A 23,657-nucleotide genomic window follows, 5' to 3' on the forward strand; every position below is an offset into this window, starting at 1 on the left:
AAAATTTGCCATTTAGGTTTTCAAACCCTTTTTTGTAAATTCAGTTTTAGCAACTGTACCTTTGAGTCCTCAATCCTTTATTACTGCTCTTTGCTTTACCTAGGTTGAGCTAGGATTATAATACTTCAGAATTTTTGGGAGTTCTACCCCTTTTTTTGAATTTTGCTCATTTAAAGTTTAGGATTTTTCTATTTCCTTCTGAGGAAACTGAATAGTTTGGTGAAACGAGGTTTGTAGCCGGCATCCCGTTAAGGCTTTGTTCAGTTTTAGGTTTTTCTAATTTTCCCCCTTAACTTTTTGATTTTTATTATTTAGTTTATTTCCAAAAGATAATATTTCTAGTCGATTACTTCTTGTTTCAGGGATTGTCATGGTATTTCATTTGTTTTGTGCAATTAGATCAGGGGTAGGCAACCTAAGGCCCGGGGGCCGGATGCAGCCCAATCACCTTCTAAATCTGGCCCATGGATGGTCCGGGAATCAGCGTGTTTTTACATGAGTAGAATGTATCCTTTTATTTAAAATGCATCTCTGGGTTATTTGTGGGGCATATGAATTTGTTCATTCCCCCCCCCCTTTCAAAATATAGTCCAGCCCCCCACAAGGTCTATGGGACGGTGGACCAGCCCACAGCTGAAAAAGGTTGCTGCCTTAGATGGAGCCAGAACAGAGGCTCATGCTCTCCAACATTTCTCAGATGAAATTAGGGATGTCCTACCGTGCCCTCCATGGGACACGGGTGGTGCTGTTGTCTAAACCACAGAGCCTCTTGGGCTTGTCAATCGGAAGGTCGGCGGTTCGAATCCCTGCCGGGGTGAGCTCCCGTTGCTCGGTCCCTGCTCCTGCCAACCTAGCAGTTTGAAAGCACGTCAAAGTGCAAGTAGATAAATAGGTACCGCTCCGGCGGGAAGGTAAACGGCGTTTCCATGCGCTGATCTGGTTTCACCAGAGGCGGCTTAGTCATGCTGGCCACATGACCCGGAAAAACTGTCTGCCGACAAACGTTGGCTCCCTTGGCCAGTAAAGCGAGATGAGCGCCCCCACCCCAGAGTCATCCGTGACTGGACTTAACAGTCAGGGGTCCTTTACTTTACTTTTACCATGCCTTCCAACATTTCTCCAATGAAAACAGAAACACCCTACAGTGGTACCTCAGGTTAAGAAGTTAATTCGTTCTGGAGGTCCGTTCTTAACCTGAAACTGTTCTTAACCTGAGCTAATGGGGCCTCCCGCTGCCACCACCGCGCGATTTCTGTTCTCATCCTGAAGCAAAGTTCTTAACCCGAGGTACTATTTCTGGGTTAGCAGAGTCTGTAACCTGAAGCGTCTGTAACCTGAAGCATCTGTAACCCGAGGTACCACTGTATTCAGTAACAACAACAACAACAACAATAATAATTATGTTATTTATGCCCCACCCATCTGACTGGGTTGCCCCAGCCACTCTGGGCAGCTTGTAACATACATAAAAACATAATAAAACATTAAACATTAAAAACCACTTCTATATACAGGGCTGCCTTCAGATGTCTTCTAAAAGTTGTATAGTTACTTATCTCCTTGGCTCGCGTAACTCCATAGCCTCCAACATTTCTCTGATGAAAATAGCGACGTCCTAAGGAAAAGCGGGACATTCCAGGATCAGATCAGAAACCGGGATGGCTTCTGTAAATCCGGGACTGTCCCTGGAGAATAGGGGTCTGTGGGCTCAACATCTCTTTCCCTGTTGATGGTAGATCTCCAGGGTGTCGGGCTGTAGGTCTCTGAAAACTTTTAAACTGGAGATCCCACAGATTAAAACTGGGATTCTGAACGTAGTAGGGATGACCCAAAATATCACCAGCACCACCATCGATTTTGCAACCCCAGTTTAAAGTTGGCGAAACTGACAGAAGGGACATTTGGGGCAATATGAAAAGCCCAGGGTTGATTGCAAGTTTGGGCAGGTTCTTACATTCACAAATAGCCAGGAGGAACTGGATTATGATATATAGATAAATTGAGGAGCTTGTTCAGATCAGCACCCTGGGGGAAAGTGGACATGGTTAGAAAGGAGCTAATGTTTTGGAGAGGCAATATCTGCAGAGATGTACACACCGTGCATGGAAACTGTAGTTTGTTGAGGGTGCTGGGAATTGTAGCTCTGGAAGGGGTTGATCACAGTTCCCAGGATTCTTTGGAATTGGGGAGTAAGCCTTAAAAAATGTATGGTATACGGGCAGCCTACATATAAAGAAATATTGGAAATCATTAAAACCAGGAAATAACAGGGATTACTGTTCCTTTAAATCCAAAAAGAAATAATTAGCAGAGGGCAAGAAACACATTGGTCTGCAATCCTATGCAGGCTTCTCTGGAGTAAGTCCCATTGAACTCAGTAGGGAGTAAAGATATACTCCATTGGTGATAGAAACGATATAGTCACACAGTACAGTACCGGGAAAAGAGAGAAATCTACCTACTCAAATAAATCCCGATGCTACTTGAAGCTGATATATTTTCACAGGGTATAGTGAAGGAAGATCTTGATAACACCCAAATTATTAAGGGTTTTTTTTAAGAAAGAAAAAAAGGAACCGTGTAAAGATACGGAAGAATTAAAAGATAATGTAGCAGGTTAAATTAATTGAGTGTGGATAATCCATTGCCATGGGCAACTCAGATTCAGCTTATTTCTTCTTTTGTGCTTTATATACGCCAGGAATGGGAAACCTGTGGCCTGCTAGATGTTGCTGGACTACAAAACCCATCACTCCTAGACAGGGCTGTCTTAAGCATATGCAGTGCTGGGATGCAAAGATCTGCCCGACACGCCGCCCCAGTTGCCCAGTCCCAGGGGTGCAGGAAGGCAGAGCCGGCCGGCTGCCTCAGCATCTCGCTGGCTCCGTCACCCCCGAACTCGCGGCACAGAGATGCCCGCGGCACAGAGATGCCACTGGGCTCTTTCTCGGACTCAACTCTCTGTCGGAATCTGCGTTCGACCGAGCGACTCTTCCGGAATCGCCTCCGATGATAATTAATGACCTGAGCCTCTGATAAGGCTCCAGGCACATCCCCCATTCAGCAGAGTTTCCAGCACAGGGAAGAGACGAGAAGTTTGGGCTACATTGCTAGGTTTTATTACTAAGCTACGCAGACAGAAAAGAAATACATCCTCTTTCTGTGAGAGCAGAGAGCAACTGAGCAACAAAGGAACAGGAAACCAGTACCGTCACATCCGTCTCCTGTCTTCCGTGAGACTTCCAACAGTCTGGAATGTGAGGAATGCAAAACAGAGTCTTGTGACTCCAAAGCACTGCACAGTGGCAAACAGAAACTAACACTCTCGGGCCCCGGACTCTTGGCCTGGCGCCCCTGAGAGCCCAGCGCCCGGGTGCCCCGCACCCCTAGCGCCTATGGGTAAGACGGCCCTGCTCCTAGACATTGGCCATGCTGTCTGGGGCTGATGGGAGTTGTAGTCCAGCAATACCTGAAGAGCACTAAGTCCGGGAAGGCTGATGTAAACAATACTGGTCTAGCTTAGCGATCCTCCATTTATTCCGGGACTACAGCTCCCATCATCCCTGACCACTGGGGTTGATGGGAGTTTAAATCCGACAACATCCAGAGGGCCTCATAGGCTCTCCACCTCAGATTTACCTCATTTCTTTTAAAAAAGGATTTGGAATCAATTAAAAATCAGCCACTACCACCACATGTTTTGAAGATGGATGTGAGCAGAATCGGGGTTTATCTACATCCCAAGTAGGGTAGTCGGCACCTTGTCTTTGAGGTCTCAGCAGTGACACACCTCCTGAATGACACATTGGCAGCCTTAATGATAAATAATAATAATAATTTTTAATTTATATCCCTCCCTCTCCGTCTGAGGCCGGGCTCAGAGCGGCTAACATCACAAAAACAACACGATATGCATAAAGACAGACATCAATTAATTAAAATTCCTTCTTTTTTCACTTTTATCTGGGGTTCCAGCACAAGAGGGACGGGGTCCCTTCCCAACCTGGTGGCCCTTAACCTTAGTTATAACGTGATCGGAGAGGTGAAGGAGCTGGAAAACTGCCCCCGCCTGTCCGTCCTGCATGTGTCTCACAATCGCTTGAGGAGCCTCACAGATTTCCCTCTCTTGAGTAACCTGACACAGCTAAATTTGTCTTCAAATCAGGTAATTTTTTTTGGGGGGGTGGTGCTCAAGATCTCGAAAGTGGGTGACTCCCAGGAGCTGGATGCAGAGCAGTGGGGTGCGGGGAGCGTGTTGCCCCCAATTATTTATACTCCAGCCATATAGGGCTTTAAAGGTTAAAACCAGCACCTCAAACCTGATCCTGTACTCCACCGGGAGCCAGTGCAGCTGGTACAGCACCGGGTGAATGTGACCCCGCGGTGAGGACCCCGTAAGGAGCCTCGCTGCAGCATTCTGCACCCACTGAAGTTTCTGGGTCAGTCTCAAGAGCAGCCCCACATAGAGTGAGTTGCAATAATCAAGTCTGGAAGTGACCATTGCGCGGATCACAGTGGCTAGGTCAAGGCGAGAGAGGTAAGGAGCCAACTGCTTAGCTTGGCGGAGATGAAAAAATGCCGCCTTTGTTATGCAATCTGCGCCTCCATGGAAAGGGAGGTGTCGAAGATTACACCCAAACTCTTAATGGACGGTGCTGGCACTAATTGCACCCCCGCAAGAGATGGGAGTTGCCCCCCCCATCTCATATCGTCCCGACCCAGCACTGTCTTCTTATCCTCTTAAGGCAGACATGGACATTGTGCTTGCTTGACCACACATCATTTTCTGTTTTCTTCTTTCCCAACTCCAGTTGGAGTCTCTGGAAGGGGTGCAGAATCTCCCCCAGCTCTGCGAGCTCCACGTGCAGAACAACCGCGTCGCCAGTCTGCTGCCCCTGGCTTCTTCGCTGTCTCTCAAAGTCCTCTGTGCCTCCGGCAATAACATTAGCGGGCTGCCCGAGGCTCTGCACGTGCTCAGAGGCCTCCGCAGGCTGAAGCATCTCACGCTCAAGGTGAAGTGTAAGCCGATAGCCCGGTAGTGGCTGGAAAGGGAGAAAGGAGAAGGTTAGGCCAGCCTTTTCCCAAACAGATGATTTTGCAGCTCACATTCAGTTCTCCACATGTTCACGTTTATGTTTTATTTTTTAAGCCTCCGTGAAAATTCATTAGCATTTTAGTGCCAATTTCTTCTAAGAGATCCATATTTCCTTTAATGTAGGCATTTTTGCAAGAGCCACCGTGCCCCATCCCAATATAATGCATTTTTTCAGTATCGGTATATGCAATTTTGTACATATAAGTTGACTGCACTGCAAAATTCAGACGGGTGTGAATTTTGACCGGAGGCTGTTTCTGCCCATATATTGTTCCAGGAAGTTCAAATTAGGTTGTTTAGCCTTTACATACAACTTGAACTGAATTTCTCCCATCCCTAGTAGCCAGTGAATTGAACCAAAGGCTTTCTGAGTGGCCTTTGCATCAGTTTTCCTTCTGTAAACGGAGCTGGTGATATATAAACTGCCTCTGAAACACAGAGAATCCATGGAGCCATCTTACCTATTAGCCACTGATACACAATCCCAAAGCTATGTCGACTAGTAGCCATCTTGTGGCAGGGAGTTCCACAAGCTGATCATGCACTGCATGTGGAAATCGTTGCTTTTGCTAGCCGGAGGGAGGGAACCGAGAGATGGGGGAGGAAGTCATGGAAGAAAGAAGGAGGGGGGAGCTCCCAAGAGATCATTTTGAGATGACGGGAGGGGACTTCACTCCCCACATGTCATTGAGTTGCATCCATTGCGGCCCTAAGTTAAAGTCACTTAGCAGTAGATGGAACAAGAGGAAACACATTACTGTAAATCACTGTGCAACAGATTGCACAACTAGGATCGGCTGTTGCTCAAGAGAAAACACAAGTGCATGGCCAAACTTCTTCTTTTTTTTGCACAAAAAGCAGGTGTTGCACAATTCCTGCATTGCAGGGGGTTGGACTAGATGACCCTTGGGCCCCGTTCCAGCTCTACAGCTCCATTGTTAGCACAACTGGTGCATTGGATTTCTTTGTTGTGCGGCCTTCATACTCTGCCGTCCAGTAGCTCAAAGGCTCTTGCACTAGGGGACAGAGAATATTGGATCCCACCCACTGTCTCTCCAAACCTTCAACCTCCACTGGGGCACATTGGGTTTGTTATCAGAAGTGCACACGGCGCACCTTAAGGATGTGTCGTAACCTGCACTGCATTATTATTATTACTATTATTATTATTATTATTTTTACAGTGGTACCTCGGGTTAAGAACTTAATTCGTTCTGGAGGTCTGTTCTTAACCTGAAACTGTTCTTAACCTGAAGCACCACTTTAGCTAATGAGGCCTCCCGCTGGCGCTGTGCCACCACTGCACGATTTCTGTTCTCATTCTGAAGCAAAGTTCTTAACCCAAGGTAATATTTCTGGGTTAGCGGAGTCTGTAACCTGAAGCGTATGTAACCCGAGGTACCACTGTATTATTATTATTATTATTATTATTATTATTATTATTATTATTACCCTGTCCCGCTCTGGGCAGCTCTCAACAGAATATTAAAAACACAATAAAACATCAAACCTTAAAAACTTCCCTAAACAGGGCTGCCTTCAGATGTCTTCTAAAAGTCAGGTAGTTGTTTATTTCCTTGACGTCTGATGGGAGGGCGCCACTACCGAGAAGGCCCTTCGCCTGGTTCCTTGTAATCTCACAACGAGGGAACCGCCAGAAGGCCCTCGGAGCTGGACCTTGGTGTCTGGGCTGGACGATGGGAGTGGAGACGCTCCTTCAGGTATACTGGGCTGAGGCCATTTAGGGCTTTAAAGGTCAACACCAACACTTTGAATTGTGCCCGGAAACATACTGGGAGCCAATGCAGGTCTTTCAAGACCGGTGTTATGTGGTCTTGGCAGCCGCTCCCAGTCACCAGTCTAGCTGCCGCATTCTGCCTGCCCAACTTCCCTCCAGGACAACCCAGTGGCACGAGACAACCGCTACACCACTGCCATCAAGGAGTCCACCTCCGTGGAGATACTGGACGGGATGTTTCTCCACGGTCCGCCAAGTCTTTCTGCTCTCCCTCTGCACATGTGGCCCCTCCTCCGGGAACCGACATCCAATTCAACCGACGTAGCCCAAGCCAAAGCAGACCTGAAGGAGGCAGCCAGGAGAGCCTTCGGCGCAAGGCTGCAGCGGAGGAGAGACGACGGCGGCAGCGCTGTGCATCACTTTCATTCCAGGATCTTGTAAGTTAAAACGGTGGAACTCACTGCCACAGGAGAGCAGTCACGGCCACCAACTTAGATGGCTTTAAAAGAGGCTTGATGGCTACTGTCCAGGCTGGCTCTGCTCTGCTGCCACAGCTGGAGACCGCGATGCTTTGGAATACCAGCTGATGGAAACCACAGGAGGGGAGAGCGTTCCTATGCTCGAATCCTGTTTGCGGGTTTCCCATGGGCGTCTGGTTGGTCATTGTGAGAACCACAATGCTGGACTAGATAGGCTGTTGGCTGGATCCACCAGGCTCATGTGCTTCTGTTCCTAAGGCATTGGATTCCTGTTTCAGACAGGGTGGAATTGTGTCCGAGGCTGCCATATTCTGTTTATGGACTACTTTTGAGTGGCAAGTAAGGGATGCAGGTGGCGCTGTGGGTTAAACCACAGAGCCTAGGACTTACTGATCAGAAAGTCGGCGGTTCTAATCCCCGCGATAGGGTGAGCTCCTGTTGCGCAGTCCCTGCTCCTGCCAACCTAGCAGTTCGAAAGCACGTCAAAGTGCAAGTAGATAAATAGGTACCACTCCGGAGGGAAGGTAAACGGCGTTTCCATGTGCTGCTCTGGTTCGCCAGAAGCGGCTTAGTCATGCTGGCCACATGACCCGGAAGCTGTATGCCAGCTCCCTCAGCCAATAAAGCGAGATGAGCGCCACAACCCCAGAGTCAGCCACAACTGGTCCTAATGGTCAGGGGTCCCTTTACCCTTTATCTTTACCTTTGAGTGGCAAAGACTCTGGAGCCAGTGTTGATGTTTCGTAGGAATAGGCACACAGAATCATAGAATCGTAGAGTTGACCACAAGGTCACCTGCGAGGCAGAATCTTTTTGCCCAATGTGGAGCTCGAACCCCAAACCCTGAGACTGAGTCTCTCTCTCTCTCTCTCTCTTTTTTAAATCATTTTTATTTGATTTTACAAATATAAATTTATAACAGTCCAAATGCATATCCCTATACAGTCATACCTCATGTTACGTCCGCTTCATGTTACGTTCTTTCAGGTTACGTCCCGCAACGACCCAGAAGTACCGGAAAGGGTTACTTCCGGGTTTTGCCGCTCGCACATGCGCAGAAGCGCAAAATGACATCACGCGCATGCGCAGAAGCGGCGAATTGCAACCTGCACATGTGCAGATGCGCCGCTGTGGGTTGTGTTCTTTTCATGTTGTGAATGGGCCTCCGGAACGGATCCTGTTCGCAACCAGAGGTACCACTGTATAGAGATTTCTCAGAATCTTGAGACTTTCCCCCATCCCCTCCGTGGCTCCTAATGTCAACATTTACAACCGCGTATTATTCCATAATCTAAATTTTGTATCCATTCATATTATCCATAGTATTTGTTATATTACAAGTGCAATTAAAATCCCGCTGATGTTTTCATCTGCTGACAGCGGTCTCCTAAATAAATTATACATTTTCCCCATTCTTTTTTTAAAAAAGTTTTTGTCTTCTTGGTTCCTGAGCTTTCAAGTCAGATTTGCCATTTCAGCCTAGACTTTTTCTACTTTCCACCTCTGGGCTAGTAGCATCCGTGTGGCTGTTGCTGCATACATAAAAAGTATTTCCCTGCTTCTTTGGGATATTGGTACCTATTGTTTCGAGACTGAGAGTTTCATGCTTTACCAACTGAGCTATCTGTAGGAGTTTTCTCTGCATCACAGAGGCACAGGTGAGCCGAGGATGCAGGCAGGCAGTAACGCACCTGGCCCCGTAAGTAGGGTGTGATTTTTAACTGTGAATCTAAGGACGACATCAAAGAGGTAGACCTTTGTAGATACAGTACTTATGCAGACCAAGGGATCCGGTTATCTTCCAGTGAAGAGCCTTGCTGGGAAAGCTTCAGAAGACATAATATACATTGCGATTTCCTGCCTCAGCTCTCCTTTCCTGTAGACCAGCCTTTCTGAACCTGTGGGTCCCCAGATGTTGTTGAACTACAACTCCCATCACCCCTAGCTAGCAAGGCCAGAGCTCAGGGATGATGGGAGTTGTAGTCCAACAACATCTGGGGACCCACAGGTTGAGAAGCACTGCTGTAGACGGAACCTATCCAGCTTCTTGAGCCATAACTTAGTTCAAAGACGGCCAGATTTGATGAAGAGCCAACCAAAGTTGTTGACCTTTTTTTTAGGATTGAAGTTTTTGAGCTTTTTAAAGGATTTTACCCCAGGAAATAAACTGCTAGAAGGACCAGATTAAACCGACTGGCGGGCCACATTAGGCCCCCGAAACGGACTTTGCCTATTATATGGCCAAAGGGTGTTTTTGAGATAATAATAATTTATTATTTATGCCCCGCCCTCCAACCAAATATTAAAATACAGTAATACATCAAACATTAAAAACTTCCCTAAACAGGGCTGCCTTCAGATGTCTTCTAAAAGTCTGGTGGTAGTTGTTTATTTCCTTGACATCTGGTGGGAGGGTGTTCCACAGAGCGGGTGCCACTACCGAGAAGGCCCTTTGCCTGGTTCCCTGTAACTTGGCTTCTCGCCGTGAGGGAACCACCAGAAGGCCCTCAGAGCTGGACCTCAGTGTCCGGGCAGAACGATGGGGGTGGAGACGCTCCTTCAGATGATCAGACAGGCTTGTTTCCAGACTGTCACTTGAGGCTGCTGCTGGTGTAATTTAAAACAGGAGTGAAATTTCACTTGGTCTGTGTCTTCAGCTAGCACACACACCCATGTTTGGATCTTGTTTAGAGATAGGACGTCAGGTGCATTTGGTAGCTTAGCAACAAAGGTTGCTCACTTAAATCAGGAATATGCGTGCATGCAGAGATGGGTATAAAATTCAAGATTCCATTGCAGTCATTATATGGGGCTACGGTGGGTCTGTAAGCAATCATGTTTGGTGGTTTGACACAGCATTGTGAACTAGCATGATGAAATGGATCTCTCTGCATATTTGCTTCTTCCAAGACCAGAAGATCTGCCTTACAGTAGTTACTGTGTTTGGCTCCATCTCGTCCCTTGAGGCGATAAACACTTTAATCTCAACTGAGTTGGGAAGGAGTTTCCTTAACTCTGGAAAAGGCTGGCCTACTGGAAAGCAGGAAAGCTCCGGTGTTCTGCTGGAGCTGTGCAGACTCTGCTGATCATGGCAGAATTTGCAGAACTGACGGTGGGCCTGTGTCTGACAATTCATGGCCCAAACGCCTTCTACAAGCCGTAACAGCTGCCCAGGACTATCGGCTCTGAGTCCCTCTCTCTTGTCTCTTAGGGAACTGCAGGAAGAATTGACAGGCTACGAAGAAAGACTCAGACTGGAATTGGATGGGTGCGAAAGGTAAGGAAAGGTGTGGTGTGTTTGGGTTGGAGGCAATAATAGACCATAGGTCGTTGCTAGAGCATATGGTTTGTACACAGAAGGCTCGGCCACCATCCTTGGCATTCTTTCAACTTTAAAGAGTCTTTGCTGGCAGGTGTCAGGGACTGGCAGGCTCGTTTATATTTTGAGGATGATTCATGCTCTTATAGGGACGCGGGTAGCACTGTTGGTTAAACCACTGAATGTAGGGCTTGCTGATCAGAAGGTCGGCGGTTCTAATCCCCGCGACGGGGCGAGCTCCCATTGCTCGGTCCCTGCTCCTGCCAACCTAGCAGTTCGAAAGCACGTCAAAGTACAAGTAGATAAATAGGTACCACTCCAGTGGGAAGGTAAATGGCGTTTCCGTGCGCTGCTCTGGTTCGCCAGAAGCGGCTTAGTCCTGCTGGCCACATGACCCGGAAGCTGTACGCCGGCTCCCTCGGCCAATAAAGCGAGATGAGCGCCGCAACCCCAGAGTCGTTCGCCACTGGACCTAATGGTCAGGGGTCCCTTTACCTTTACCTTTACATGTTCTTATGTACCAGCATTGTCTTACACTTTCTTGACGTCCCAGGGTCATATTATCAAGTAGTTGCGTTCTACTTTATAGGCTCTATAAAGCCTGCCTGCCCTGGGGGCAGGGCCAGCCGCAATGGGGAGACACCGAAGGGGGTTGTCCCTTTGGGGGTTGAACGAGGGCGTGGGCCAGCTCTGTTACGTTAAAATTATCGTTTTATTTTATTTTATTTTTTAAAAATATATTTATTGAAGTTTTACAAAAACATAAATTTAAAAAATCTTATAAAAAGAAAGAAATACAAAAAAACAACATAGAAAAATACATAAAATAAGAAAAAGAAGAGTAAAAACAAATCCATTTTTGTAACCCTAAGTCATTATCTTATTTCCTTGGCCTCCTCACACCTCCCCTTTTTGTATCCCCATTTAAATAATCAAATCAGCAAATCCTTACCCTCTTTTGTTTGTCTTAACTCTGTATCTTAACATATTATAACTCTATATTTTCATCCATTATCAGTTCAATTTTGCATACTCTTGTTAGCTTTGTTGCTAATGCCACTTATTTTCAATCCCACATCATTTTAACATTCATTAATTTTACAGTATTTCCAAAGATAGTCTTTAAATTTCTTCCAGTCTTCTTCCACCAACTCTTCTCCCAGGTCTCGGATTCTGCCAGTCATTTCTGCCAATTCCATATAGGGGATGGGGTTTTAACCTGGGTGGGTGCTGTAATATTTGGAGGGTGGGGTTGTTTTAAATTGTTGTTAAGTGTTATTTCTTAATTTGGATTTTTGTATCTGGGGGCTAGAGTACTGGTTAGGGGCTTTTGTCGGGGAGTGTATTGATTATTCGTGTATATACATTAGTATTGTTAATTGTTTTGATTATCTGGATTATGTTTTGATTATTTTAATTATGTACCGTATTTTTCCGTGTGTAACACGACCCCTATTTTGAGGGTCTCAAATTTATGAAAATGGGGGGAGATGTATAAGATGACCCCCTTTTTAAACATTATTTTAGAGTAAAAAAAAACCCTAGTCTTATACACGGAAAAGTACGGTATTTTCTGCTTCATATGATGTAACTTTGCATTGTGAACCACCCTGAGATATAGGCTGGTATGTAATAGTAGTAGTAATAATAATAATAATAATAATAATAATAATAATAATAATAATAATAATATGTTATAAATCAAGCACTGCTAGGAGTTGTTTCTTTTTGTTTTCCAATGTATTCCTTATATAAAAAAATTCAGTGTGACGTAAGCAATTTTTTCTTCTGAAAGCTTGGCTCAGGAGAAAAAATGTTTGAGAGCCTCTGTGTTAGGTGGAGGGAAGACTGATAACACAAACTGATGAAGCAGGACACAGATTGTTCTTAACAGTGTCAACTGTTGTCTCCAGATTCATCCAAGCTCTTCCATCGGAGGATTTCCGAAAGTTGGACAATCCTCAGGAGATTGCTGAAGCCATGGACAAATACCTGTTCACCAAATTATGGGAAAAGTGGCAGAGGGGCCAAAGGAAGCCTGCCTGTCTACCCTACAAGGAGCTGAGCAAGCCAGAGGATGTAAGACCTGGTGTGTGTGTGTTTGTGTGATATATATATATATATATATATATATATATATATATGCTCGCCTGTTCAGAGCGAGGGCACGAAGCCCTCACTCTGAACTGGCTTTATGACATAATCGTGTAGCCAAATTGGATTGGCCACATCAGAATTCCATCATGTTCATTGTGGGACCCCCAACTGTCTGGGAAGAAGAAGAAGCTGCTCTGGATTTCTATTTTTGAAAGGCACCTGAAATATACTCGGCTAATTCCGGGATTCACCTGTAGGCCAATCAGGTTGCGGATTCACTTTCACCTGGAGCTGGCTTGGGTGGCTCCTGTGGACCAATCAGACTGCTGCATTCTGAATCCCATTGTTCTAGGACCAATCAGACTGCTGCCTTTTGGATCCTATTCAACTCAGTACATAACAGCACCCAAACATCTTGTTCGGCAGCCAATTGACAACACGCAGCTGCGAAAGTTATTTTGGCACCCCGAGAAACACTCCTTTTGTACCCAGAATGCCTTAACATTTGGCACAGGATCCAATCTTAGGCATGTGCCCTTTTCTTTCATTCCCATGAGTGAAACTTGACTCCCATCTCGTCTCCAGGATCTGTCCAGCCTTCTGGGCATCCGTGTATTTCTCTAGCCATTATCTCTGCCACGCATAACATTTTGCCTATTAATCATTTCCCCTTTTACAGTTGCTCTCAAACAAAACGCCCATCCAGGTGCACAGGTGTGTGTGTGTGTGTGTGGAATGGAAATACCAGCCCAGGCAAAAGGTGACAACGTTCTCTCTCAGAAAGGCATGTTGAGCCCACAAAGCTATGTTAGGAATCTGCTCTGTGATTCCTTTCTTTGCTTTGTAGCAGATGCATAATACATAAGCAAAGGCTTCGGGGGAATTTTAGCATCCTGCTGCGACTTCCACAACCGCCTTCCCCAACTTGGTGCCCTCAAGATTTTGCTGGTACGCCCAACTCCCTTCCTACCTGACCTTAAAAACACAATAGCATAGAGTGGCTTAAAGCTCCCCTTTCATGCTGATTGGGCTGCTCTAGGGTGCTGGAGACGGGCTGCATAAATGGGTCTCTGACCCCCTGTAATCCCGGCCCGCTACCCCACTGCTCTGGGAACTTTCTCCTTCATCTTCATTTGTGGATCAGCCTAGATGATATTGCTTTTCCTGGCCAAGATGGCCGCCGTTGCGCCAACTTACAACTTTCCCCTGTCCCCCTGCAATTGTGTGCTGTTGTTTTTTTAAAAATAGTTTTTATTAAAGATTTTCTTGTGTAACAAACAAACAAAGAAAAGCACATAGAATATCACTGCTTTCAATTCACGGAGTCTTTTTCACAGTTGGCATTCGGTAGGACGTACTGTTGTCATGTATGCGGTTGGGTGAAAAGAGAGAGGATGGAAAAATGGAGGGGATATTGATCTTTCATTCTATTGTGTAGTGTTTGTGCGGGGTTTTTGTGTCAGAGTCACGTGAGTAGGTCCTTTATTTATACAGCGGTACCTCGGTTGTCAAACGTAATCCGTTCCAGAAGACTGTTTGACTTCCAAAATGTTTGAAAACCGAGGAGCAATGGGCGGTCAGCAAATTCCATCGAGAAAATGGAGAAACGCACCTCAAAAGCCGCTCGACTTCTGAGGTGTGTTCGAAAACGGAAGCATTCACTTCCGGGTTTTCAGCGTTCGGGTTCCAAATTGTTCAGCTTCCGAGAAGCTCAAAAACCGAGGTTCCACTATATATTTTCAGTGGTACCTCGGGTTACATACGCTTCAGGTTACAGACGCTTCAGGTTACAGACTCCACTAACCCAGAAAGAACTTTGCTTCAGGATGAGAACAGAAGTTGCATGGCAGCAGCGGGAGGCCCCATTAGCTAAAGTGGGACCTCAGGTGAAGAACAGTTTCAGGTTAAGAATGGACCTCCAGAACAAATTAAGTTCTTAACCCGAGGTACCACTGTACTTATTTTGGTTGGCGTCGTGAGAGATTGGAGGGTCCAGTGCTTGGTTGGTTGCATTCAGATGATTGCAGTTTGCTTTGTTTGTACAACTGAGTGGGTTGTTGAGTCAGATCAGCTATATCCAGTGCTATTTTTCTAGAAAAAGAGGTGCTGGAACGCACCACGAACCCTCATTCTCTTAGAATGTCAATGGTGCCCATTTGGGAGGTGCCAGAATTGTGTTCCGGTGAGTTTCAGCTGAAAAAAAGCCCTGGTCGTATTGTTTTGTGTACTGTTGGGTAGGGGGGGAGAGATAGGTCATTGGAGCCTCTTCTCCCCCCCATGTTGTGCTGAGTGAGGGCGCTTCCTATTTTGGACCCCTCAGCTTAGAAATGAACTTCTGTGGTGTGTAGAGTTCCAACATGGTGGCTGGGACAATACCTGTCATGGCGTCAGAACTATGTAAAACAATATTGGAGGCAAAGCTAGAAAGGCACAAGAACTTATTCTTAAATTGCTGAAATCTCCATCACTTTCCCTTAGAATTGCTGAAGGATGAAGGACTGGAGAGACTCTATATGAAAGGCTGAAGGCGTCTCATGAGTTTTAGGCGGCTGTAGGATTCTCTGGCAGGAGACTTCCGATGATGGCGTTCCAGTTCGCTTCCCAAGAAGAAAGGGGACCAAAATTAAAATCTGCCCCCCTTTCTTCTTGGGAACTGAACTGGAACTCCTCCATCAGAAATCCCCTGCCAAAGAATTCTACATGTGAATGGGCCCCTTTCGCTCACGAGACGCCGTGATCCAAAAGGGAACCGCTGACCTGGAGGTAAAATATGCTGTTTTCTGAGTGGTCCCTGGCACCATGTGCGACAGCTTCTTTGAACAGCCTGAGCCTGCGGTATGGAGCTGGTTGTGAAGAAAGCGCCTGCTATGTTGAGCTGCTGTAAAAGTCTCTCTTCTGGCTAATTTATTAGTCGGCAAAGACTCAGGCTGCCGATTTGGCCCATTGGTTCCGAACAATGCTTGGGGTGGGATTGTCGTCAAAGGGCTTCAGTTTATGAACCTGCCGTCGTTCACTCAAGAGGTGTCAGGCATGATGTCATCCCATCCCAAAACTTGGAACTGCTTAATAAGTGACCCTGCAAGCTCTGTAATCCTAGTGTAGCATTGTATGGGTGGATATGGATCTGCTGGTGTGGATCTACTGATGGCCACCAACCAAATGGCTTAAAACCCAGATGCCCTTCATAGAATCGAATAATTGTAGAGTCGGAAGAGTCAGTCATCTGGTCCAGCAGTGCAGGGATCTCAACTAAAGCATCCCTGACAGATGGCCATCTAAGCTCTGCTTAGAAGCCTCCAAGGAAGGAGAGTCCACCATCTTCGAAGGGAATCCGTTCTAGTGTCGAACAGCTCTTATAATAATAATAATTTATTATTTGTACCCCGCCCATCTGGCTGGGTCTCCCCAGCCACTCTGGGCGGCTTCCAATAAAGATTAAAAATACATTAAAATGACACACATTAAAATCTTCCCTGAACAGGGCTGCCTTCAGATGTCTTCTAAATGTCAGGTAGTTGTTTATCTCTTTGACATCTGGTGGGAGGGCATTCCACAGGGCGGGTGCCACTACCGAGAAGACCCTCTGCCTGGTTCCCTGTAGCTTAGCTTCTCACCATGAGGGAACCGCCAGAAGGCCCTTGGAGCTGGACCCCGGGCAGAACAATGGTAGTGGAGACGCTCCTTCAGGTATACTGGGCCGAGGCCGTTTAGGGCTTTAAAGGTCAGCACCAACACTTTGAATTGTGCTCGGAAACGTACTGGGAGCCAATGTAGGTTTTTCAGGACTGGTGTTATGTGGTCTCAGCGGCCTCCCCCAACCATCAGTCTAGCTGCCGCATTCTGGATTAGTTGTAGTTTCTGGGTCACCTTCAAAGGTAGCCCCACGTAGAGCACATTGCAGTAGTCCAAGCGGGAGATAACCAGAGCATGCACCACTCTGGCGAGACAGTCCACAGGTAGGTAGGGTCTCAGCCTGCATACCAGATGGAGCTGGTAAACAGCTGCCCTGGACATAGAATTGACCTGCACCTCCATGGACAGCTGTGAGTCCAAAATGACTCCCAGGCTACGCACCTGGTCCTTCAGGGGCACAGTTACCCCATTCAGGACCAGGGAGTCCTCCACACCCACCTACCCCCTGTCCCCCCAAAACAGTACTTCTGTCTTGTCAGGATTCAGCCTCAATCCATTAGCCGCCATCCATCCTCCAACCGCCTCCAACCCTCAGAAAGTTCACCTGATGTTTAATCTTCCTTGATTTACCTTTGGAGAACCCTCAAGCAAGACCCCAGTACAAGGGCCCTCTACCCTCCTGTAAAGTAAAGGTAAAGGGACCCCTGATCATTGGGTCTAGTCGTGACTGACTCGGGGGTTGCGGCGCTCATCTTGCTTTACTGGCTGAGGGAGCTGGCATACAGCTTCCGGGTCATGTGGCCAGCATGACTAAGCCACTTCTGGCGAAACAGAGCAGCGCACGGAAACGCCGTTTACCTCCCCGCCGGAGCGGTACCTATTTATCTACTTGTACTTTGACGTGCTTTCGAACTGCTAGGTTGGCAGGAGCAGGGACAGAGCAACAGGAGCTCACCCCGTCGTGGGGATTCGAACCGCCGACCTTCTGATCGGCAAGTCCGAGGCTCTGTGATTTAACCCACAGTGCCACCCGCATCCCTCCTGTAGCTTCCTGCAATTGGTATTCAGAAGCGTAGCTGCCTCAAGCCGCAAAGGCAAAACATAGCCATCACGGTTGGTAGCCACGGATATAGCCCTCTCTTCCTGCACAATCTTGTCCAGTCCTCTTTTAAAACCATCCAAGTTGTCGGCTTCCGGTGGGAGGGAGTTCCACAGTTTAACCATACAGTGAATGAATCAGTCCTTTCGTTCACCTGCCTTGAGAAAGTGCTTCTTCACACCTTGTTAACAAGACGGCGGTCCATCCCTTTTGCCCTAGGATTCCCAGAGCGTTTGTAATGCGCCCATTTCACCTCTTCTCTACCACAGGTAGTGAACGCCGCTGCTCACCTGCTCTCGAATCTGCCGTTCTGTGTGTCCCCCACCATCTGAAGCCATTTCGTCTGGGGATCTTGCCTTCTTCCATCAGTTGTTGGCTCTGGAATCCTGTAGCGTGTGCCTTGACAATCTTTCTCCTAGAGGCCGTAGTCAACAGACACACACACACAAAAACCCACTTTGGATAATTGTTTTGACGCTCTCCTTTCTCCTTGCTGGGATAGATGCTTTGGGGTGATTTTATTGCACGTGGTGATTTTAGGTGTCATTGCTATTAAAGTTAACCATTGCTTAGCACTAAAGAAGAAGTGGTGTTTGGATTTGATATCCCGCTTTATCACTACCCAAAGGAGTCTCAAAGCGGCTAACATTCTCCTTTCCCTTCCTCCCCCACAACAAACACTCTGTGAGGTGAATGGGGCTGAGAGACTTCAGAGAAGTGTGACTGGCCCAAGGTCACCCAGCAGCTGCATGTGGAGGAGCAGGGAAGCGAACCCGGTTCACCAGATTACGAGTCCGCCGCTCTTAACCACTACACCACACTGGCTCCCGCTAAAGAGCGGCTCAGGTGCAGGGGTTGCAAAGAGGACAGTCCCAGAGCCCAGATGCCCAAATTCGTGGAGGACAAAGCTGTCAGCGGCAGCTAGCTGTGTTGGCTGTGTTCTGCCTTCTCAGTCGGAGGCAGGATGCATCTGAAGATGACTTGCTGGGAATGTGGGGAGTGTGCTGCTTTTGAACTCAGATCCTGCTTCCCACTGGGGGTATCTTGTCTGGCCAAGCTGAGAACAGGACTCAGGAGCCAGAGTCAGTTGCCTACCCACCACTCTCTAAGGATCCTCCTCTCCAGGTTTTTTTTTTTAAAAAAAATAAATAAATTCACAAATTAAAAAAAATACAATTCTTTAATATAGACCGTAAATTACCGTATTTTTCGCTCTACAAGACGCACTAGACCATAAGACGCACCTAGTTTTTGGAGGAGGAAAACAAGAAAAAAAATATTCTGAATCCCAGAAGCCAGAACAGCAAGAGGGATTGCTGCGCAGTGAAAGCAGCAATCCCTCTTGCTGTTCTGGCTTCTGGGATAGCTGCGCAGCCTGCAGTCACTCCATAAGATGCACACACATTTCCCCTTACTTTTTAGGAGGGAAAAAGTGAGTCTTATAGAGCAAAAAATACGGTACTTTACCTACCATTTTCCCGTCCTCCCCTTCCATGGTTTCCATATTTACCCTTGAATGCTGCATATTTCACACAGACTATTCAATACATCCATTTTAACCTATTGCTTTTATTGCTGTTGGCCTGTCCGAGCCCAGCTTCGGCTGGGGAAGGCAGGATATAATTTAAAATTATTATTATTATTATTATTATTATTATTATTATTATTATTATCTTGATTAATAACGCTGTTGCTCATGTTTCAAGTCCTGCTCACATTTTCATCTCGCTATAGTGGTTCTTTAAATACTCAATAAAAGGTCTCCAGTCTTCAAGGGATTTTTCGTTGTTTTGGTCTCTAATCTTTGCTGTTAATCTTGCCGGTTCCACATACTCTCCCAGGGTCTCCCCCCCCCCAAGCGCAACCAACAGCGGCAAGAGTCTTGATAGCACAAGGATGGAAGAATGAGGAAATCCCAACGAATGAACAGTGACAAGAAAAATTGATGAGCTACGCAGAGGTGGCTAAATTGACATATAAACTGCGGGACAAGGACAACTGCAACTTTAAGGAAGAATGGGAGCTTTTTACAAATTAACTAAAAAGGACAACAAAATGAACTGGACTCCTTGTCAGGTTTTGAATAAACATACACAAATTTATTGGTTGATAACATGATAGATAGATAGATAGATAGATAGATAGATAGATAGATAGATAGATAGGGTAAGGACACGTATAACTTTATAACATGCAGAGAATAATATGTACAGAGGAATCAGCTGATGGAAGTCCCTGGTGGGAGGGGGGAGGGAGGGATGGAAGGGGGCGTAGGAAGATCAAACCTATCCATTCTGAAGGAAATCAGCCCTGAGTGCTCACTGGAAGGACAGATCCTGAAGCTGAGGCTCCAAGACTTTGGCCACCTCATGAGAAGAGAAGACTCCCTGGAAAAGACCCTGATGTTGGGAAAGATGGAGGGCGCAAGGAGAAGTGGACGACAGAGGACGAGATGGTTGGACCGTGTTCTCGAAGCTACCAGCATGAGTCTGACCAAACTGCGGGAGGCAGTGGAAGACAGGAGTGCCTGGTGTGCTCTGGTCCAGGGGGTCACGAAGAGTCGGAAACGATTAAACGACTAAACAACAACAACAAATGTATGTGGTTATACGATTTGATAATTTGTTATGCTGAAATTGCTTAATAAAAATATTTTTTTAAAAAGAGAGAGATCCAGCAGGGCTCAGCAAATAGAAGCAAGGGGTGGGAAATCCGAACTGAAAATAAAACCCATCCCAACATGGGGAAAGGGACATGGGCAGTTTGTGCTTCACCTGTTGACTTCAGCAAGGACATGGACAGCAAATATTCTCCCCTGCATTTTTTTTCGCAGCACCTGGGATGTCGCAGCCACTGGAGCACAGTGTCTTTTGCAGAAGGGATGGGTGGAAACACATTTTACCCCCTGCAAAGACGCCAGGTGGAAATGCCAGCAGCCGCCTGGCCAGCTGGAAGCCAGATGTGCTTGCCATGTTACTCATGGGAGATCTGTGTTTGGAGTTGTGCCATGCTGAAATCTGCCCTCCAGTTTCTAAAAACTTTTCTACCGAAGCAGAAGAATATAAGAGCTCCTAGAGTCATGGAGATAGGGACGCGGGTGGCGCTGTGGGTTAAACCACAGAGTCTAGGACTTGCCAATCAGAAGGTCAGCAGTTCGAATCCCCACAACGGGGTGAGCTCCCGTTGTTTGGTCCCTGCTCCTGCCAACTAGCAGTTCAAAAGCACCTCAAAGTGCAAGTAGATAAATAGTACCACTCTGGCAGGAAGGTAAATGGGTATGGTATATAAATAGTAGCATGTAGCTCTCTCAGAGGGACAAGGGTGGTGCTGTGGGTTAAACCACAGAGCCTAGGACTTGCCAATCAGAAGGTCAGCAGTTCGAATCCCCGCAACGGGGTGAGCTCCCGTTGCTCAGTCCCTGCTCCTGCCAACCTAGCAGTTCGAAAGCACGTCAAAGTGCAAGTAGATAAATAGGTACCGCTCTGGCAGGAAGGTAAACGGCATTTCCGTGTGCTGCTCTGGTTTTGCCAGAAGCAGCTTAGTCATGCTGGCCACATGACCTGGAATCTGTACGCCGGCTCCCTCGGCCAGTAAAGCTAGATGAGCGCCACAACCCCAGAGTGGGCCACGACTGGACCTAATGGTCAGGGGTCCCTTTACCTTTACAGTAATGGAGAAATGCAGTGACAAACCTAGACTGCATCTTAAACAGCAGAGATATCATCTTGCCGACAAAGTTCCGTATAGTTAAAGCTATGGTTTTTCCCAGTAGTGATGTATGGAAGTGAGAGCTGGACCAGAAAGAAGGCTGATCGCCGAAGAATGGATGCTTTTGAATTCTGGTGCTGGAGGAGACTCTTGAGAGTCCCATGGACTGCAAGAAGATCAAACCTATCCATTCTGAAGGAAATCAGCCCTGAGTGCTCACTGGAAGGACAGATCCTTCCATGTTTCAGCTTGTCAATATCCTTCTTAGATTGTGGTGCCCAGAACTAAACTCCAGGTGTGGTCCGACTGAGGCGGAATAGAGCGGTACCATCACTTCCCCTGGAAGTTGTAGAACTGCAACGTTGGGAGGGACCTCAAGTCATCTAGTCCAACCCTCTGCAATGCAGGAATTGCAATGCAAGAATCGCAGCTCGCTTGGTTCGAGCACAGCTCAGGCTCCGGCTTCCAAAAGGAGCAGGACCTTTTTTACAAAATGCATGCACTCACAACTTTTCTAAAAAAGAAAAATAAGAAACCACCTTGGCTGCCTGCCAGTTCTCCTCCCTCTTGCACCAGGGAGAAGAAAAGCTGAGGCTTAAAGTTGTCAAAGGGGCTTGTCAAGGCGAAACGGAGAGTGCCGAGATGCGGAGATAAACGGGGCTGCTGGAACATTTCTTGGTCCCATTCCAAGGGAAGCATTTTTCAAGCATTCGAGCAATCAGCCATGTTCGATAGCAATCAAGGGAAGTCGGGGGACGGGGGGAGAGAGACAGGCAGGAGATGGGCCAGCAAACAAAGGCGCTGGCGGGAAATTGCCGCCAAGAGCAAATGACTCTCCATCTTAACAAACTTGAGGTTTAGGAGAAAGGGAGTCTTGTTTGCCAGAAGGGCTAGATTCAAACATGCAACAAAACGGCCAGGCGTGAAGGAATTTGGAATTCAGTCTTTCAGACAGTGGGGAGTATGTAACATTTAAAAAAAAAATCTATAATTTTGAAAGATCTTCTCATGTAGAAATACAGCGTTTCAAGGAAGAGGTTCAGACTAAAATCTCTCTCCCTGATGTGCTCGCTTTCTGCTTGCAGGGAGGCTTAGGAAAGAACAGGAGGGAGCATTTGAGCCAGTGTGGTGTAGTGGTTAAGAGCGGTGGACTTGTAATCTGGTGAACTGGTTTCGCGTCTCCGCTCCTCCACATGCAGCTGCTGGGTGATCTTGGGCTAGTCACACTTCTCTGAAGTCTCTCTGCCTCACTCACCTCACAGGGTTTTGTTGTGGGGGAGGAAGAGAAAGGAGAATGTTAGCCGCTTTGAGACTCCTTCGGGTAGTGATAAAGTGGGATATCAAATCCAAATCCAAAATTCCCCACGTTACTGTGGTACACAGTCCACTCCATCACTGTATTGTTGTTGTTGTTTAGTCGTGTCCGACTCTTCGTGACCCCCTGGACCAGAGCATGCCAGGCACTCCTGTCTTCCACTGCCTCCCGCAGTTTGGTGAAACTCATGCTGGTAGCTTCGAGAACACTGTCCAAGCATCTCGTCCTCTGTCGTCCCCTTCTCCTTGTGCCCTCCATCTTTCCCAGCACCAGCGTCTTTTCCAGGGAGTCTTCTCTTCTCATGAGGTGGCCAAAGTCTTGGAGCCTCAGCTTCAGGATCTGTCCTTCCAGTGAGCACTCAGGGCTGATTTCCTTCAGAATGGATAGGTTTGATCTTCTTGCAGTTCATGGGACTCCCAAGAGTCTCCTCCAGCACCAGAATTCAAAATTGTTGTTCTTGTTAAGGCCCGAACCAATGGATTCAAGTTCCAAGAAAGGAGATTCCGACTAAACATCAGGAAGAATTTTCTGACAGCAGGAGCCGTTCGGCAGTGGAACGGACTCCCTTGGAACGTGGCGGACGCTCCTTCACAGGAGGTTTTTAAGCAGAGGTTGGACGGCCTTCTGTCGGGGATTCTTTAGCTGCATTGCAAGGGGTTGGACTAGATGACCTCTGGCGTTCCCTTCCAGCGCTGTGATTCACCCTCCCTCCCTCTTTTCCCTTTCCCTCAGGTGTTTGATGGCTGCTCCGTTGGGGGTGGGCTGTTCTTGCTGAGGAATTCCACAACGCAGACTGTTATGGATGTGTTTTGCCCATGAGGTATATAGGGGGGGCCTTGCCTCCCTCTCGCATTCCTTATTGCAAGCATCACAAGGAGAAATGGGACCACTGCAAAAAAAAAAAAAAGCCTGCCTGACAGCCAGGAATCAAAGAATAAGCCCCTTGGCAGCCCCTCCTCCTCCTCCCTCACAACTTTCCCCCAACTCTCTGCTCAGAGTTTGGGGGTCTTTTTTTCGCTCTTCTTGCTGACACGGGAACTGCAGCCGCTTGGCGATTCTTGCAGGAACAGCCTGGTCTGCCTGCAGCTTGGATGGTGTTTTATTATTGAAAAAGACCCAGTTGGAGAGAGGATCGAGCCCTTGGCCTCTGGGACAGATGAGGCCGCTGGACAAG

General features: G+C 47.1%; 1 protein-coding gene across 1 annotated transcript in view; it reads left to right on the forward strand.

The window, feature by feature from the left end:
- The window catches only part of LOC310742998 (uncharacterized protein), a 28,450-nt gene extending 10,403 nt beyond the window's left edge, over positions 1 to 18,047 (forward strand). The window contains exons 5-10 of the mRNA XM_083573020.1: positions 3,976 to 4,165; positions 4,812 to 5,012; positions 6,993 to 7,270; positions 10,524 to 10,589; positions 12,545 to 12,710; positions 17,730 to 18,047. Coding sequence (XP_083429146.1) covers positions 3,976 to 4,165; positions 4,812 to 5,012; positions 6,993 to 7,270; positions 10,524 to 10,589; positions 12,545 to 12,710; positions 17,730 to 17,792 — 964 coding nt within the window. The 3' untranslated portion in view covers positions 17,793 to 18,047. The remainder of the gene's footprint in view (positions 1 to 3,975; positions 4,166 to 4,811; positions 5,013 to 6,992; positions 7,271 to 10,523; positions 10,590 to 12,544; positions 12,711 to 17,729) is intronic.
- Positions 18,048 to 23,657: the final 5,610 nt, after the last annotated feature.

This window comes from Podarcis filfolensis (genome assembly GCF_964270895.1).
Source record: "Podarcis filfolensis genome assembly, chromosome: 10".
NCBI classification, from domain to species: domain Eukaryota; kingdom Metazoa; phylum Chordata; class Lepidosauria; order Squamata; family Lacertidae; genus Podarcis; species Podarcis filfolensis.